General features: G+C 41.7%; 1 protein-coding gene across 5 annotated transcripts in view; it reads right to left on the reverse strand.

The window, feature by feature from the left end:
* EBF1 (EBF transcription factor 1) overlaps positions 1-20,409 on the reverse strand; it is a 410,418-nt gene that overhangs the window by 143,093 nt on the left and 246,916 nt on the right. For all 5 annotated transcript variants that reach the window (XM_061151851.1, XM_061151850.1, XM_061151849.1 and 2 more), the window contains one exon: positions 7,785-7,866. In XM_061151851.1, the coding sequence (XP_061007834.1) occupies positions 7,785-7,866 (82 nt within the window). The remainder of the gene's footprint in view (positions 1-7,784; positions 7,867-20,409) is intronic.

The raw sequence follows: 20,409 nt of genomic DNA on the forward strand, positions 1-20,409 counted from the left end.
TAACAGTAAGACAAGAACGGACACTTCTAAATCCTTGGATTCCTGTGCTAAACTAATTTGAACCATTAGAAACTAGATTCAACTTCTGTCTCCTGAACTGTGACACACTGTAGACATAAAAACTCATCATTGATCTGAACCTAGTTTCTCTGTGAATCAGGATCTTTTGATGCCTTTTAATGTTGTTGTTGGCATTTAACTGGTGCTCCATTTATGTGTTCCCACTGGCCACTTTAAGTAATAGTGAGCCCAAGTATACATAACTGCCATGTGTGTTTTCGGCCTATGGGTCCATGGTACAAGGACACAGAAACTGGAAGCAAGAAAATAGCATATAGTCGTCAGTTAGGATTCCGGGGTCAGACAGTGCTGAGTGTGAACCCCGACTCCATCACTCACTAGCCTGTAACCTTAAATAAGTAATTGAATCATAGGAATAGTTGTCAGGCATTGTTTTATGTACTGGAGAAGCAGCAATGACAAAGCATGTGCCCATCAAGAGCTTAGTCTCTGTCCAAAATAAAAAAGAGCTTTTAGACAATAAATAAACAATGAAAGCAGATTTCAGAACGTAAAAAGTTCCAAGAAAATAAAATGAGGAAGGGGGTGAAGCCCAGGCGGGAACTACTTTTGAGTGGATGATTAGGAAGGCCTCTCTAAGGAGGTGACATTTTAGCTGAAATCTGACTAATAAGAAGTAACCAGCCATTCAATGATGTGGCGGAAGAATTTCCAGGGGCACAGGAGAGCAAGTGCAAAAATCCTGAGGAAGGAATGAGTTTAGTACATTTGGTGAAGAAAAATGATGGAAGAGAAGGAAGGTCAATGTGCTCATTTGAAGCAAAGTAAACAAGGGAAAGAGGGTAGAAAAACAAATAAAATTATACACGTAAAACACTTAGAACAAGGTCTCACACACAGTAAGAGCTCTGTAAGTTACAACCTCAAAAGTGGAAGAATATAAGAATATCTCTGGGTTGGCAAGTCTCAGTAAGCACCACGCATCCTCAGATCCAGTATCCATGGGGCAACACTGATCAAACCAAACACTTCTATGTCTATCCTTTAATATATTTTACATTTTTTTCAATAGCAACTGTACTTAATGTAGGAATTTATTTCCTCTAAGTGCAGAGCTACCACTCATCAAATCCTGTTCATAAGGATTCCTTTTCAGTGATGCATATTTTCTGCCAAGGCCCGGCATAAGGCTCATGCCAAGATACATATTTGCCCAATAAGCCGTAATGGTTTAATATATCAGGTTGAAAATCCACCATTTGTATTTACCATGTTATGTGAATTAATCCTGTATTCTGAAACTATCATTAGAGCTGCTTTCAGTATAATTAATCAGCATGGTGCATCTTGAAATTATTCTGTAGGAACAGAGTGATTGCGGCTCAGGCCCCTAGCATTCTGTTGGTAAAGAATTTAATTGCAAGATGTGCTGTTTGTCAAAACAATATAAGACAGGGGTGGGGAATGGTGGGAGAGAAATAAAAGGGTTGAGAACGTTTCCTTCTTTCTTTAAGTGCCTTTAAAAGCAGACCCAAACTGCAGAGAATGGGCATATATTTTAAGAATCCTCTAATCATACCCTGTGGGCTTCTGAATAAATAAGAAGGATTCTCCAAAATTTATAGATTTCACCAAAGAAGGGGGGAGGGCAGAGAGAGTTACCTTTTAATGTCATTGGCTACGTCATCATTTTTGAAAGACCACACATTTTTGGTGGGAATTTGGGGGAAGAAAAACCTGGAAGTCTCGCCTCATATTTCTTACCCAACCCCCATTCCAAATGATGAGTAAGCAAAAGAAAATTGTTCGTCTCAGAAAAACAAGAGACAAACATGAATTTTGGGCTTGCTGTTCTCTCTGCTCAGAAAATTCTTCTGGCTTTTCTCAGAATGACTTATTCTTAGCCATTAGCTCTGAGCTTAAGAGTCCCCTCCTTGAAAGTTTTCCTTGGTCACCTGCTTTTAAAGTATGTTCCCATCCCCCATCCCACACTGGTGTTCTCTCTCATAACACCCTGCTTCATTTCCTTAAAGCGATAATTGAAATTTTTAATGATGTGAAATTATTTATTTATACACAGTGTAGCAACTGAAGGTCACTGTTCCCCATATAACTATCTTTTCTTCTTGGACAGTACAACTAGACATTTTCAGGCCTCTCTATGGTCATACATGGCTGTGTGACAGACTTCTAGCCAGTAGAATGTGGGCAGATTTGACAAGAATCATTTCTAAGACAAGGTTTTTAAGCCCACAAGCCCCTCCATGCACTCTTTACCCTTCAACAGGATGTATAGAGACAATAAGGTTCTAGGGGGTGGTGGAGACTACTTCACATACAAGAGCTACTCACCCACCAGGAACACTTTTGTACCATTATGTTAGGAATAAACAACCTTCTGTTGAATGTGAGCCATTAAATCTTCTTTGGTCTATTTGTTACAGCAGCTAGTATTATCCTAACTAATAGATCCCAACTAGAATTTAAGATTCATTAGAGCAAACACTCCATCTTTCCTGTTCCTATCACAATATACTCACCACCTACCAGGCCAATAAATACTACTGAGTGCAGGCATGCATGCATAAACAAGCGTATCTTACATTTATGTTCACATGTAGTTACAGTTCTAACATTTATACACAGATACAGATTTACAGCCTATGGAAAACTTTGTTAAAGCAATAAGATGAATTTGGAAATTTACTTCCCAGTTCTCCAGGTATTACGGTATCTACTGTGATGACAGCTTGTACCCAGCTCTTGTTCCTGCCCTCACCTCCCCGCTCTGCCAGCCCCAACAAGGGAAGCTATTGATAAGGATTTAAATCTTAAGCTTGAATTGTCTAGCTCCCGTCAGTTAAAAACCAGAGCCGTGACATGGTTTTAACACAGTCCTTTGACATTAGCATCTTTTTAGTGTCAAGATGAAGAAACAGGCTCATTTAGTCACAGGGAAATTCTCCCCGTCAGGAGAGAGAGCTGTCTCTATCCTCCGCCTTCCCTCCTGCTCTCTTTCTCCCATCGTCCCCACACCCACAGAACTGAATGAAGCCTGTATCCACCGTTGTATTTAAGCAAGTTTGTTACCCTAACCACAGCCTGGGGATTTCAAAAGAAAACATCAATTATAAGCTTAAAAATAAAAAGATTGTACCAAATTCTCTACAAGGCTTATTCCATACTGCCTGAAACTATGAATACAGCTGAGCTCTGCAGAAAGTGATGAATTTCTCAAAAACGCTAAGGTCACGCTAATTGACATGACCTGTGTAATTAAGCAGCCTCTGTTTACACACCAGAAGCTCAGCTGCTGTGAGGCTGAGTTTGCTTGACAGAATGTCTTTACATGTCAAGAGATCAACAATCTTTCTTATGTCCTCCTCAGTCACCTACATAGGCTTCTGATTGCTTTTCAGAGGAGATGCACTCTGGCCTGGCTGCATGCAGATCAGCTGGCCTGGGGAGTGGGACAAGAGAGAAAGTAGCATCCCTAACAGGTAAGGGGAGCCCACTGGACAGGCAGGAGGGCATGCCTTCACTCAGACGTCTCTGGGCCTTCGAATTTCAGTGTCACTGGGAAAGCCACGTTGAGATGTAAAGAGGAGAAGGGAGTCTTCTCATGCCAACATGACACTCTCTCACTCCCCTCAGAGGCAACAGTGACATCAAAATATTTGAAACCAGCTTTCCAATTAGCGTACTATGAGGAAAATGAGGAAAATCATATGTTTGCTCATGGGAAACCTTCCACCAGTGCTTCTAGGACTCATCTCTGCCAACCAGCACAGCTGCACAGAAGATTCATCCTCCCCCTTTTGGTTTAGTCCTAAGAGCTGGGAACGTCAATATGATTTCCAAATGAGTGCTCTGAGCCGTCAGGGGCACCTGGATTCAGGCTTCATTTGTTGAAGGGTCTTTCTTGCCCTGGAGAACTGGGCAAAACCTCTACCAATTAGGTGAAGCTCAGGCAGTCTTCGGAGCAATAGCCTCTTTTTCTAAAGTTCACATGAGTAAACACTGACCAGTACCATGGCTATAATCAGAAACAGTGCTCAAGTTCTTCCCCTTCCGCACAACTCCACATTCTGCTTGACGAGATATATTGGAATCCCAGTGTTCTTCAGGCAGCCGGCCTCCTTAGGTTCTATTCAGGGCAAACACCCTTTTGAACACTGTTCCTTGACTTCCCTGGGATTCTAATACTATTCACAGGTACCCACTGGGCTTTCAGATGTAGAGAGACCTCCTTACTGCCTCACTATGTATCTGCCTAAAGGCTGTGGACAAGTTCTTTACTGTTGCACCACATTAGAGAACATCTGGGTCAGATAGACTGGGTTGAATCACTGCCTCAGGACTTAGCAGATGTGTGACTCTGGGCAAACTGCTTAACTTTCCTAAACTTCACGTACCTCATTTGTAAAGTGGAAGTAATTCCTATTTGCATGACCCTAATTCCTATTTGGATGTGTTGTGAAGATAAACATGGTAACTCATATAAAATACTTAGCACAAAACTGCTCACATAATAAGTACACCATAACTGTTAGCTTCACCATCATCATCATTACAGACAATGTCCATAGATGTATATCAAGATGCATATATGGACTCATATATTTATACATATAAATATGAATGCAGACCCAAATATAAATGGTCATCTCCCTAGCACTTAATACAGTTAGAAATGAACCAAGACAAGGAATACAGGAAGAAAACCAAGCCTGAGGCAGAGGCCCACACAAAAAATGAGGCTGACAATGGTGTTTAGGGCTCATTGAGTTGCAGTTGCTAGATATATCCAACAATGCATAAGACCATGTGCTAACTGTGTAAAAGTGATGATTATGAAATACGCAAATGTACACAAATACAAAACAAAATGTCAGTGCTCATTCTGCCACAGACTCCCTCTTTCCTCTCCCAGTAAGTAGGTGATGGAAATAAAGTGGATTAAATTTGAGCTCCAATAAGGACTTCGTCATTGCTAATAGAGCTCTTCTTTGCCACAAGACTGACTCTAGTGGTCAAGGTAGCAGCCCCTACTGGGAACGGTCCACCCACTTTAGGCTCAGTTGGAGAAACTTGAGAAAGAGCACTGTCAAGGCTGGACCTTGTGTTGGGCAACTTTCAAGTGTAATCAAAGGGTGCACTCTTTGGGACAGTAGCACTGTCAGCAGGAGAATATGTCAGAGGTCATCAGGTATAGGACTAAACCAGTGATTCCCAACCAGGGACAATTCTGCATCCCCTTTCCCACAGGGGACATTTGTCAATGTCTGGAGACATTTTGGTGTCTCTCATGACTGCGAGGGGTGGAGGATGGTTTCTCTACTGGTATCTGGTGGGAAAAGGCCAGTGATTCTGGCTAAATATCCTTTGACACACCGAACAAATCCACCTCCCTCCCAACAAAGGCTTATTCAGTCTCAAGTGTCATTTCTGCCCAGGCTGAGAAACCCTGTGCTCAACTATTGGCCCAGCTTTAGTTTACAGCAAGTATTTTCTTCAAAATCGTACATTTATATTTTATCTTTTGCAAATTGGTTATGCTTTTAAAGTACTGTCCTTTGTGAACTAAGAAGAATCATCATTTTTACTCCATTTTACAGTAGAGGAAATTGAGGTTTTGCGGAAATCTAACTCATGCCTCCTTGTCCCAGTAGCCCTTCTACCCAACAGAGAATAACTACTTTGTCTGCAAAAATAAAGCTTTCTAGACACTCTCAAAAATAACAGACTGAGTTGGTTCTCATCTCATCCAAGAGCTACATTCCTATAATTCAAAGCTTTCAGACATTTCACTAGCAGGTCCTGCGAGGGAAAATAAGGCCCCTGAAATCTTACACACACACACTCTTTTAGATTCCCAACATCACTGAAGACAATCTCTAACTCTGTCGCCCTGTGAAGCACAGCCAAGTTGATCCTAGTATTCATAAAGCATCACACATGTCTAGACACATTTATTATATGTCATGAATTGGTTCATGTCTGGACATGTCTTGTTCCTAACCCAAGCTTGGTCAAAGGAGGTACATGGCCCATTTCAAGGCCAAGGTAAGTGACAACACAGTTTATATGAAACACATTCTCACATTTTAAGACACTTAGCAGTACATATTTAACACCATCACGTGTTGCACCAGCAAAGATACTTCAACTCAACACAAAAATGTCCTGGGTAGGAATGAGAGCACCCAAGTCTGCCCAATTGGTCAGAAGCTCCCCAGGAGAGACATTTTCCAGGAAACTAGGCATCTAGGGGTTCTCCCCATTCATCTGTCAGGACAAAGGGTGTCAAGGCCAAATGATTTCCAGAACTGCTTCAGAATCTCAGGAGCAAGGGTCTTCTTTCTACTGAATTTGTTCTTTCATGAGACTATTAAGTCTCACCTATTAAAAAAAATAATCACCTTGGAGACTAAGAGATCTTGACATCCAAAAATTAATGCCCAGAATCATCCCTTCCCTTTCTCCCATCAGAGAATGTGCAGAGAAAATTTGTCCAGATCCTCTCAGAGATCCTATATTTCAATCTACACTTAAAGCAGACTAACTCCACCTAAGAACATATCTTAAACTCCAAGATATTTTCACTGACAAGCCACATGGGCATCCATAGATGGACGCATCATTACTCTGGTGAGGAAACTAACACTGACCAAATGAGTTAGTCATAAAATTAGATGGAGAGCAACATAAGGGTCTAGAACCTTGCTACTCCAAGTGTGGTCCATGGCTTTGCCCATCACTTGGGAGCTTGTTAGAAAGGTAGAATTTCAGGCCCACCGCAGACCTCAATTAGCAGTTTAACAAGATCCCCAGAGGATTCAGGGCACTTTAGAGTTTGAGAAGCACGTACCTAGAATTTAGCAACCTTTCCTAAAGCCCAACCACCATTCTGTGTTTTGGAAGTTAACAAATGTATTTTCACATATTTTTCCTTTAGTAAATGTGTAATTATATGAGGTTAACATACCACTAAAGCTTTAAATGGTGGTGGATCTGAGTGATGCTTGAAAACATTTACATGGGCTGTACAAGGACATTTCTCAAACAGACGGAATGTAACCCACATTGCCCTACACCCTGCTTCTTCAGAGATCCACTTTTAATAAGATAATTACCGATAATCTCCAAGATTGGAAAAGGAAAACAAGAGAAAGGAAGGAGAAAAGTGACGTAATTCCAAAACAGAACAAAGCTCCTATTGACCAGTTTTCTACCTGTAGAACTTTAGGCAAAGACTTCATCATCTCTATGTGCTTCACTTAACCTGCAGTGGTTTAAGCTAGTGGTCCCCAACATTTTTGGCACCAGGTGCCAGCTTCATGGAAGACAAATTTTCCATGGACAGGGTGAGCGGGGGGTGGTTTCAGGATGATTCAAACACATTACACTTATTGTGCACTTTATTTCTATTATTATTATATCAGCTCCACCTCAGATCATCCGGCATTAGATCCTGGAGGTTGGGGAGGTTTAAGCCTATGAGTCCATTTGGGAAGCCAGACGAGGCTCAAAGGGTGCCACTGCCTCAACCATTGAACGCAGGTGGCCCAGTCCTGATCCTTCTCTAATTAAAACAACAACTTCTAGAGAAAAGACACCTAGGGACCCAAACTCGCCTGCTTGTCGCCTCTGGGAAAACAATGATACAACGATACTCTGGATCTTCTCCACCTAAGGCTTCTTTTACCCTCTCCTGATACTCATGTCATTATTCAGGTATAAGAAGGACAAGACAGACCCACCTGGAATCTCCGCATGTCACGTGGGTTTCCCGCATTCTTTAGGCAATTTTGGTTACATTTGAGGAAAAATTTCAAGAAGAACCTGTGAAGAAACAGATTACCATGGTTAGCATTTCAGTCCTCCACAGAAGGGGGAAAAAAAGTAGTAAGTCACTTCCGGGTTGTGCATTCTATTCTCTGGGCATTTTCTGAAACATTCAGAATGACATTAGAGCCAGTATTTTGTGGAAAGCTTTAGTCTTTGTTTCACACCCAAGTTAGACATTCTATATGAAGAGAATGCTCTCCATGATGCCAACAGATCTCACAGAAGAATTAAGCCCCCAAGGAAGTATTTTGACTCAAAGAGAGGGTAAGTCTTCCCTATAATTTAAGGCAGGTTCCAGTTGGAGATAATTGCCTGAGAATTACTCATGGTCCCCAACAATAACATGTAATTTAAGCCCCGTAAATTCACAGATGATGAACCAGCAAAATACATGCTGGATGAACATAAGGACATGATAAACACTTTTTATCCGAGCATCTCCAAGTAAAACATTCTGATTAGGCGTGCTTATGAGAAGATTCACATACTGACTAAAGTCTATTGATTTCTTGAACATGAAAGTGAAAGTGAAGTTGCTTGGTCGTGTCCGACTCTTTGTGACCCCATGGACTGTAGCCCACCAGGCTCCTCTGTCCATGGGGATTCTCCAGGCAAGAATACTGGAGTGGGTTACCATTTCCTTCTCCAGGGGATCTTCCTGACCCAGGGATCAAACCTGGGTCTCCTGCATTACAGGCAGACTCTTTACCCTTTGAGCCACCAGGGAAGCCCAAGTAAAATATTCTGACTAGGAGTGCTTATGAGAAGATTCACATACTGACTAAAATCCATTGATTTCTTGAATATATCCCATATGTTTTCCTTACCTGCCAGCTATAGACAAAAGCTATTTGTGATGGAAGAAGGAATGTCCTGCTTCATAGGCACCTTGATCTCTGAATTGATTCTATAATGAGATCCATGGGTTTTACTGGCTAGGGTGACCAAACGTCTCAATTTGCCAGGAACTATACTAGTTTACATCAGCTATATTACTGTAAGTGTGAATAGTTCAAACCAGTCAATCTTAAAGGAAATCAACCCTGAATATTCATTGGAAGGGCAGATGCTGAAGCTCAAATACTTTGGCCACCTGATGTGAAGAGCCAACTCACTGGAAAAGACCCTGATGCTGGGGAAGATTGAAGGCAGAAGGAGAAGGGGATGACAGAGGATGAGATGGCTGGATGGCATCACTGACTCACTGCACATGAGTTTGAGCAAATTCTGGGAGGTAGTGAAGGACAGGGAAGTCTGGAGTGCTGCAGTCCATGGGGTCGCAAAAGAGTCTGAGCTACTGAGCAACAACAACAAGATGAATAGTACCCACTTTAACTTTTAAAAGTGTCCTGCACTGGGTGATAAATTAGATGAGTTATTTCTACCCTTCTGTAAATCAGGAGAGTTATTTCTATATTTCTTAGGTGGGAGTTGTTGAAATTCATCATGGAAAGGCAGCATGATCAAAAGTGTCCAATTAGGGCATTCTTGTTAGTTACCTACAATTAAACCTCTCCAGTCACCTATTAATATGTTTGGGGAAAGAAGCATTTTAAAAGCTGCTGAAAGTTCTTCATTGTTTTTACTTTTAGGGATGTGGGTTTCAGGCCCACTTCCCCAAAATATTACAATGCATTAAAATGTTGCTCAGTTAAATTCTCATAGGAATTTTCCTGTCATCACCTTTTCCTCATTTCAAGTCTACAATGCAGTAAAATTCCTACTTCAATACACATAATTTGTGAGGAACCATCAAGCTGGGATGTCTGGATTTAGCTCTGAGTATAAAGTCTATCAACCAAATAGCACCTCAATAATGAGAGCACAGCACCAAGAAGCACCAAATTCAGCCAATTTCTGAAAACTAGACTAAGCGATGTCCCAACAGAATCTCTCTCTTCCCCAGTCCCTTAGACTCTGCCAAGAGGGAAGTATGGCATGGGAATAACTCTTTGAAGAGAGACAATGACTTTGTCAACCCCAAAAATCACATTTTAAAATGTAAACATCTTCCTGAAACAGCTCTTTCGACATCATGCAACATTCAACTGTCCATCAATAATATCTGGCTTCTGAACAATCCTTCATCCCTACTTCCAGGTTCTCTTCACAGAGGCCAAAGTTTATCAACCTTTCTCAACAAGATAAATGACTCATGGCGTACTGTTGAGCCCAGCTGAGTAAAATAAAATCCAGCTCAAAGAGCAACACTGGCCTGTTGGCCCGTGCAGACTCCTGACCACATTCAGCAGGGGAGTCTGAGGGACAGAGGAGGGGTTTGAGGGAGTAGTCACAATCCTAAGTGCCTCTGCACTGTCCCTTCCCTCTGAACTCTCAGATAGCAAGTGCTGGGAGCCCTAGCAATCACACCTTACTGTTGGAAACTGTTTGATGTGGTGGAGGTCAGGGATAGTGAGTCTGCCATCTTGACCGGGCTCAAGCTTACATCCAAAGACACCCAAAGTGCGAAAATTGGCTGCTGCTTTCAAGGACAGCTGGTTGGAAGAGAATATTTAAAAGCCACACAAACCCCAGGACAGGGCTGATTATCACTAAATTGACAGTAAGAGTCGGCTTGGGATGATAGAAAAGCCACGACCCTTAAAAATATTCTGAATGAGATTCCTATCAAACTCTGACAGATACTGCTGTGTGACTTTTGATAAAGAGCTGAACTTCTCTGCACCACACTTCTTACCTAGAATTTGGGTATAATGCCAGTCCCCACCATAGAAGGTGACTATGAAAATTAACTGCAATGATACACAGTGTCTGGAACACGGCACACACAGTGATGGTGGCTGTCATAATAATAATCTCTCTCATGTATTAGGTGTTTACTTTGTGTTCAGAAAGCTGAGAACTTCAAATATATTTTCCCATTCAAGCCTCCTAAATAACCTCTACTATTAATCCCATTTTATTGATGAGGAAACTGAGGTTCAGAGAATGTAAGTAAGTTGCCCAAAGGTTATTAAACGTGGATCAACTCAAATTTGCAGAGTCTGTGCTTTTAACCATTGTGCTACAGTAGTTTTAATAATTACAGAAGTACTGCATTGTTGATATTAATACTAATTGTACCACCGACAGCAACTGTACCACAATGGCAACTGCACAAACAAGAGTAATTATTAGTACAATTGTTTCCACACCAGCAACCTGAACATTGTGGAGGGAGACGTCGCTGCCATTCTCCGTCCAGTGGGCACCCGACTCCCACACCTGGTTCTCCAGGACTGATAGATAATATTCACCACCTGTGTATGTTTAAAGCCATTTGAGCCAGACCCGACAGCCAGATTCAGGTTGTGTTGGAAGGAGCCGTCAGCACACCCTCTGACATCTTCAAGTCAGACAACTGCTAGCCACCATGAGGGGGTCCATCTGGTGCCAAAATGGATTTTGAAAGGCAGGCAAACAGGACGTTAGCTCTGCCAGAGAAACAGAATCAAGGGAGCAGGGGATCTTCTGCCTCGGCGATGAGCCGGGCGAGGCGCCTGTCACCAGCCCATCGTTAGCACAAAAGCTATACTGGGCACAAACCAGATCCCAGTTACCCTAAGCTGCCCTGTCACTTGGCACGCTGGCAGCATCTTCTGCCCGCCCTCTCGACAGCGGATCCCTAGCTGAAACTGAAGGCTTGACCATCTGTTGTGAGGAAGAGACAGCGTCAACTAGTGCCTGAGGCCTCACACAAGCCCTTATGTGGCAAAGACACTCCAAAGGGCTAGTTCTGTTGGAGAAAGCCAGCCCTACCCCAGGGGGAGCATCAGGAATTCTTTCAAAGTTTTCCCCCAAGTAGATGCCAAATGTCTGACCCTTTCGGATCACACTTCCTTAAAGGAACTGCAAGGAGTTAGAAGCAGGAATTAAAAATATCCCCACCGAGAGATGGAGTTAGACGTGGCACACAAAATTTTTTTTGCAGGGGGGTGGGGGGGGCGTTATCAGGCTGTTTTGAAGGCATCTGTAAAGCTGGGGACACGTGCACATCTGCTGGTCTGCAGAGAAGATATCAGATTCCAAGGGGTGGGGGTGGGGGGGCTTTGAACAAAGCGGAGGTTAGCGTAACTCAAAACCACACTTTTGTCTACCAAATTACCACAGTTTGTGTGGCGGGTGTGTTTGATAAAGTTGTTGTCAGGCAGAAAGAGTGTGCAGCCTTATCCCAACCGTGGGAAACTGACCCAAGGCAAGACAAAGCCCCCATTGACCCCTTAGAGTTCCAGAAGTCCATAAACTACAGGAAACAGCCCAAGAAGGACCCAACTCCAGGCTTTTTTTTTTTTTTTTTTTGGGGGGGGATGGGGGAAGGAGTGGCAAGAAACCTGACACTTTTCCATTAACTTTCAATACGAATAATATCTTGTATTCATACAGTGTTACATTATTCAAAACACTTCTATCCTCAGAATCTCACTGAATCCTCACAGAAGTCCTACACTTTGGCAGGTCAGGAATGCTCAACCCATGTGAAAGGCAAAAAAAATAAAAATAAAAAAATAAAACAACTAAGATTCAACAAAATTAAGATATTTATTGAAAGACAAATCTAAACTAATATCCTATATATTGGCCCAAAGGACTCACTAATGTATGAGTTATCTCTGTGGATTACAGGACTTTATAAGTGACCTAAACCAACACTGGGTCTGCCTTCTCCACCATGTGTGTGGGAAAATTGAGAGGTCAGGAACATGACAATACTCGCAGAGTTACAGTCGTTCTGAGAGCTAAAACTATTAACCCACATGTCTCAACTTCTAACTGCATGATTTTTCCAATGTAGTGTTAGTTTTTCAAAAGCCAACCCAATAAGAGCTCAATGTCGGAGCTACTGCATTTTGCAGTTTCCTACTTCCAGTATGAAGGGCTTCTCTGGTGGCTTAGTGGTAAAGAATCTGCCTGCAATGCAGGAGACTTGCAGAAGACACAGGTTTGATCCCTGGGTTGGGAAGATTCCCTGGAGGAGGAAACAGTAACTCGTTCCAGTATTCTTGCCTAGAGAATCCCATGGACAGAGGAGCCTGGCAGGCTACAGTCCATGGGGTCGCAAAGAGGTGGACATGAGCAAGCAACTGAGTACACACACACACACCCCTCCATTAGGAAAGTGACAGTCATAAAACCCAAAGTGACACTCTAACAGAAGTTGTGTTTAGGTTCACCAATGAGGCTAATGGACGACATTACCCCTCACCAAACATTACTGAACCGATCACACACATTTGTAGAACATGACTGCCTATTCAATGATTTCCCTGTATCACATTTTACCAACCAATAGATATTCAGTATAAGGGAGTAGTTTCCATGTGACGAACACAGTGCTTGGGACAGGTGCTTGGTTAAAGATAAGATAAGCCTAGGTAAATTTCTACAATTCCCTGAGCCTCAGTGGCCTCAATAAAACATGAGAGCAACAGTACCATCCCTTCCAGCCACATGGTGTGACTCTCATCATAATCCTACCTTTACTCTTTAATTGTGCTACTTTAGAAAAGTTATTTAAACTCTCTGTGCCGCATCTGTAAAATAGGAGCAACAAAATCCTACTTCAGAGGGTTACTGAGAATTCAATGAGTAATATATGTAGAGTGTTAAAACAGTACCTGGCATAGAAGAATAAATAATTCTATCATCAGCTGCTCTAATGTTCAGAGATACTGAGATTTTTCAGGTACAGAAAGTATTCTCTCTTCGAATGTTAAGGTTAAGAAAGGAAGCAAAGATCTATGTAACTGACAAGAGCCATAGGTTTCATTGAATGACCTACGAAAAGGGAAAAAAAGAAAAAAACGAAAGGTAATAATGACTAAAGTAGCTCTTTCCAAAGGCCAAGACGTGAAGGTGAGGAAAGGTAGCAGCTTAAATGACAGGATTCCAGCTAGTCACAACTGAAGGGCACACAGCAAAACCATCCATGAGGCAACAGCTTGTACATCATTAATTATTATGCAAAGCATTGCGACAGACCTGGGCTGAGCAGGTTGAGTTTTCACCGCCCCCACCCAAATTCTGGAAAATCACGCTTGGATGTTTTCAGCTGTTCTCATAATGTCCAGGCTGGAAAAGAAACACATCCGGGCACCCCTAAACCAAGACATAAAAGCCCCATTTTCAGTCTTCAGGCTCCCTGAAAGTTCCTCTGACTTCTCCCTGCAGATGGTTACGTGGCAGACGATCCTTCTCAAAGATACTCAAGACACGGAGACTCACTCTGGCCCACTGAGGGAAACAGCTGTGTGGAAACAACTGCGGGGTCCCGTCTGTGTGAAATTCAAGCTGCTCCTGCATACACTCACTGGAGGGTAGAGAGGCAAAGGCCTCACGATTCAAAGGCCTTTGGAGGAATCCTTGCCACAAACAGCGCCATCCTCTGGGCTCTGACACCGAAGTGCAGAACCATCTGCCTCTGCAACTAAATCTACTGCCCAGATGTAACCGAGAAGACTTTCCTGGAGTACAAGGGTTCTCACAAATTAAAAATATTTAACCAGAAAGCACCTATCCCCACCCAGACGCCCGAGATGCCAGGGACTGTCTCAGAAATACCACTGCTACTCCAAGGGAGCCCTCCGTGAAGAGGTAAACACGAGTCCATAGCCCCTGCCATGAAAAACAGATCACCCTTGAAAACAGGGGACTGAAACAGCTAGAAAGAGAAAACTTTATTTTCAATGTCAACACTTTTGGGTTCCTAGTACACAGAAGAAGTTGTAGAGTACAGTTCATCCATGTGAAAATATGATACCCGCCAAGTCTGCCAAAACCCCAGGGTGCCACCAGGGCAGGCTGGGGAGGCTGAGCCTGTGTGAGGGCAAAGGTTTCTGACTGCCCGGCTGACCTCCTCCCCTTCTCTGATAATGCGCTGCTGAGAGAGGATCCGCCTTGACTCAAACCCCTGCAGTTCTGTCTGAGAGACTGGAAAGACCAGAAGGGGAGAAACAGGGTCACGGAGAGGATTCTACGCAGATTGAAGTACATTCTTTCCTCCCTGCCTGAGGTGGGAGGTGGAATGATACCAAGCTGTGGCTCTATCTTGGGGACTCCAGGGGGAGAGCATGTGGCTGCCCCTATTCTTGGCCACTGACTTCAAGGAGTTTACCTTTTCCCCTAGCCAAGGTCCTTCAGGTCTTAGGCATTTCTGGAAAGTGTTCTCGGTCTAAAGGATGAACATGGTCAACTTGAAAAGCATCCCTGACCTCAGAGTTCAGAGCTAGGCTGTGATGGAAGGACATAATCAGTGGCAAGGATTTACTCCCCAGCCCCGAAAAAAAAAAAAAAAAAAAAAAAAGTGTTGAGGTAGCATGGCAGCAGACTAGAGAATTTAAAAATAGTTTTCAATAAAAGCACCCACAGCAAATAGGTCTCCTGATGCTAGAAGTCAAATCTGAAAGGTGGGAAAAAGCACCAGGATAGCAAAAGGGGAGAGCGAAGGCCAAAGAACCAGTGGCCAATAGGGAAAGAACAAACTGCAATTCTTTAGAAATGATGCACAGAAGGGATGCCAGGGCAAGCAGGCTGTAGCTTACACCAACTGATGCAAGGTTACACTGGAAATTAAGCGAGAATTTAATTAAACTCCCAAAGAACTGAATTAGGTGTTGCAAAAGAGGCATCCATCTTTAGGGATACTCTTCTACAAAGCTTACTCAAATGTCAAGTATTTCTTGCTTAAGTGTATTAAGGTATAAACCCTGGCCATGGGCAGACATTTTGAGTCACCCTAGTAGTTTTCTTTGCAGCAGGAATGAGCAGATAATAAACCCAAGTGTTGTCCATTGATGGAGGAAATGGATAGAGAAGATGTGGTACATATATACAATGGAATACTACTCAGCCATTACAAAGAATGAAATAATGCCATCTGCAGTGACACAGATGGACCTAGATATCGTCATACTGAGTGAAGTCAGACAGAGAAAGACAAATATCAGATGATGTCACTTATATGTGGAATATAAAAAAGGGGTACAAGTGAGCTTATTTACAAAACAGAAACAGAGGCACAGATGTAGAAAACAAACTATGGTCACTAAGGGGGAAAGTGGGGGAAGGATAAATTGGGAGATTGGGATTGACAAATATAATATATAAAATAGTGTGTGTGTGTGTATACACACACTATATATATAAAATAGATAACTAATGAGATCCTACTGTCTAGTACAGAGAACCTTATTTAGTACTCTGGAATGACCTATATGGGAAAAAAATTGAAGAAAGAGTGGATATATGTACATGTATAACTGAGTCACTCTGCTGTACAACAGAAACTAACACAATGTTGTAAATTCATTAGACATCAATGAAAATTAAGAAACAAAACAAATTCCAAGTGTTTCTCCTTCTCAGAGCTGGGCACAGACTGAGAATAAATTTGTCTGAAACTGTTTCCCTTCCAAGGGTCACGATCTGCAAGGAATCATGCAGCACAGAGTTCCTACAGACCCAGGGTAGGATCGGATACAGGCGTCAGGTCTTGGGATTCTGAGTCACTGGGACAAATCCTGTCCCAGGCTGGAAAAGATGCAAGTGCCACTTGGCTTCAACAACCATGACCCATCCCACAAAGCCAGACATACAAGGTGAGATAGGATGAACCCCAACACCTAAACTTAGCAGATACTACAGCACTCAAGTACACCACATGCAAGACACTGTTCTGAGTGCTTCATGTGTATTAATTCATTTACTTTTCACAACAACCCCATGAAGTACTATCTCCATAGCCTCATTTTATGGATAACAGTACAGAGGGCTTATATAATTTGCCTAAGACTACCTGTCTAGTAAGTGGTAGAGCTGGAATTTGAATGTAGGCAGTTTGGCTCCAAAACCCACATCCATGAAACTACATTCCTTCGTACATTATATATATATATGATAGGTATGGGCATACAGATCATTGACCATATCTAGCTATACTCTTATCAGCATTATCAAATTCATTCAAGATTAGAGCTGAAGTCAGCATACAGATTTCTGGTATTGTCACTAGAGTAATCCCAATCATAACTGTTAATGTGCTTCAATTTTGCTTATGAAAAACCTTGCCTATTTCAAATACATTAATACATTTTAACCATAATGAAAGACCAGTGAGTCTTGTAATAGAGCCAAACCAAGTTCAGAGAATGATAGCCAAAGCAAAACCAGTGTAACCTGGGTCTCTTGGGAGGAGTCAATGAACATAACCTTAAGGATTTAGTTATACTATCTGTGGTTACCAGTTCCACAAGTCACTATCTTTGAATGTCTTCCTTGCGAACAGAAAGCCACAGGTTAAAAATGAAAGGCTTTTAGTACCCCTCTGTTTAATACTCATGTGTATAAAATTTTGAAGCAGATTCATTTAGAATCTGATGTTACTATTTCACTTTTCCTCTAAGGACTCAAAGAGTTTCGATATTAATTTCCCCTGTGGAGGTGATAAATATCAGAGAAATATGAAGAAGTTCAGATCCACAGTAACTGAAACACATGGGTTTTTTTGAACATGCAACTCACTATTTTTTTCAAAAAAGTTTATGAAGTATAAACATTCAGTGTCATTAATTTACTTCCTAAAATCCTACTTATCTTCCAAGTGGAGTTTAAATGCACTGAGCCCATAAAACCTGCCCAAGAACCTCAGCTAGAATTAATCACTTCCTCCTCCATCCTGGTACAGCTCTGGTCACATTTGGTCTTCATGTCTTGTACTCCAGTTACTTGAGTAACTGCCCCCTCCATAGCACTACAGACACCTTCAGAGGGCCTATCTCCCTCAGCACCGGGGATAGCTATATTTGTAAAACAGTAAGTAAACATCTTACGTGATTGACCGGTAACATTAATGGCAGTTAACTTTGTATTATAGCACAAAGATGATTTCTTTCTCCTTTCCATTCTTTTCTCTACTTTCTTTTCTCTGAATAGGCACTACTTTAAGATGAGACAAGCGAAAACTTTTTTAAAAATTGAAGTGAATATCATTCAGCATGGAACCTAGGGAAGGCTCCCTCCATTTTGCAATGGATAAATTAGGAACTAAAAATGATGAATGTCTTTGCAAAAGTCTTTATTCTCTAAGATTTGCCAGTTAATTCAAATGAGAACACTTAAGAGTTATTATCTCACACTCAGTAAGATGTCGATCTTAGTTTCCCATATGCATAATTCATAAAAGAATATCAACTGGGCAGATTCCACACCACTGGTGTCCTCAATCTCCTACTTTAAAATTCCTCAACATCAACGTTTCAAATATTATCTTTAAGTTAAACTTGCCAGTGTTCTTGAAGCACTTAAGCATAACCCAAAGGGATAAAAGGTCATGTAATTAATAGTATGAAGTGGATCTCCTTTCTCCAAAATCTTACAGACCCTTCTTATGACATTGTTGAAACTCAGTGGTTAAAGTTTCTGGTGATTTGCAATTCCTTGCTTCAGGCTATTTCTACATCATCCATTAATTCAGTCAGTACCTCCTTTATTCAGGAAGTGTTTACTAAGCACCTACTATGTGCCAAGCACAAGCACAGAGACAACTTCACCCCCACCCTTACAGAAGTTCATCAAAATGCAGTTCTCAGGCCACCTGTGTCAGAATTGCCTGGGAAACTCGCCCTTGTGAGAGTAGGTCAGGGGGTGAAGTACTCAAATAATTCAGGTATACACTGAATCTTGAGACTTGATACTTAATTTAATTTTTAAAGTCAAAAGTCAAGTCAATACCATGTGATACATGCAATGACAGATTTACATACCAAGAAGAGTGAATTGCATGGAAGGAATGGACGTCTCATCATGCGTCTTTGAAACTTAGCACAAAAACTTATGTCAAATCACCTCGGAGTAAAAAGAAAACTCAAATTCACTCACCCATCCCACCTCTTGACCAACGTAAGCCACAGAGAAAGAAAGAAGTGCCTAGTTACCATAGAAAGCTGACAATTGATGAATGTTTGCTTCAAGAAAAAGAAACAAGCTCATTTTTCTACCAAAAAGGAAAGAAAAGATAAAGTCATCAGCTGAAGAAGTCCTTTCCCAAAAGAAAAGCAAGAAGTCTTGCCAGAATGAAAATTATTTTGAAACCTATTTAAATCAACACCCCTTAAAAAAACCTCACTCCCTTTATCTGTTTGTTCACTTTTCAGGATACATCCTTCCCCATCCCAGTCTCAGCATCACTCTTTGTTGCTTCCCATCATCCACGTTCACATACCAGTGGGGATAATGAATTTAATTTGAGCAATGGCTTTCATCGAAAAAAATCACTGCATGCCAACACTCCACACAAGTGAAGTTCAGACAAAAACAAGTGACTCCTTAATTTGGATTTAAAGCTCAGGATCAATCTCCAAATAAAAATGACCAGTGAGGAGTCATGCCCACAGAGCACTGACAATAATCTCATGAGCTCCAAATTATTCCAGTTTATATTATGGGCTATCCAATAAGTCTGTGTGTTCTAGTTCATAAAAATATAAGAAGAAATTTATCATTTTAAAATCATAATGCAAAATAGAGTCTGACATGTTATTAAGCACTATTTCTCATGATATCATAAGGATGCTGATGGAAAATGAAACTAAAGCAATATTGGAGACAAACAATGACATAATTGAGACTTTCTGAGGGCGCTTTGCAGCTCACAGGTCACACTGCCTTGCCCTCCCTTCTCAACATGTCACTCTTAAACAGCTTCAGTTTAAAACAAAAACACTCCAAACAAAACTCCAAAGAAGCTTTTATCACAAAAACTGGTCAATCATCTAATAAAACGGAACAAGAATTTAGAAATTATCTAAGTCCAGATATTCTTAACCTGGAGTCAATGGATGGTCTATGTCAGGTTCTTGAATACCTCAATGTTGTATCCAAAGTTTTACCCACACTTTATTTTCTGTAGAGTGTCCAGAGTTTTCACAAGACTGTGGAAAGAACCAGTGAGTTGACTGCCCAGAATCCTCTTCCACCCATTTTGATAACCACCCTCCATCCTTCTTTTGAAGAACTTCCTTGTTCTCACCCAGGAGTCCTTGTATCTCAGCAGTATGAAGTCTCCACACTTGGGCGAAATTACTGCCTGTGATCCAGACCTGACTCGTCACGACACCGACCATTCAAACTCTATGACTGCTATAGAGACAGGTGTGTGACTCAAGTCTAGCCAATAGGGCCCAATCCAAGCCTGTGGCAGGACTTCTGTTAGAGCCACTCAAAACAGAATTGGGCTCCATTCAACTTGGAGTTGAACCTGGAAAATATGAGACTGTGTGTGCTGAAAACCTTTATTCTCCAAGATGAATCCATAATAGAATATAATCCACTAGTATCCCACCTAACAGGGATCACAGGACAAGGAGACTCTATTAGGTGAGGAGGAGTGGAGATAGAGAAGCTATCTTCAGGAAAGGAGGCAGGCAGGTAAAGATAGAGATGTCAGCAGAAGGGTGAAGCTGAGAAGGTACCAGAAGGGAGGGTCCCCAAAAAGCATAAGTAAAAGAGAATATTCTGTTCTACTGGGCCCTGGTAATCAGGCTG

This window comes from Dama dama, chromosome 9, assembly GCF_033118175.1.
Source record: "Dama dama isolate Ldn47 chromosome 9, ASM3311817v1, whole genome shotgun sequence".
NCBI classification, from domain to species: domain Eukaryota; kingdom Metazoa; phylum Chordata; class Mammalia; order Artiodactyla; family Cervidae; genus Dama; species Dama dama.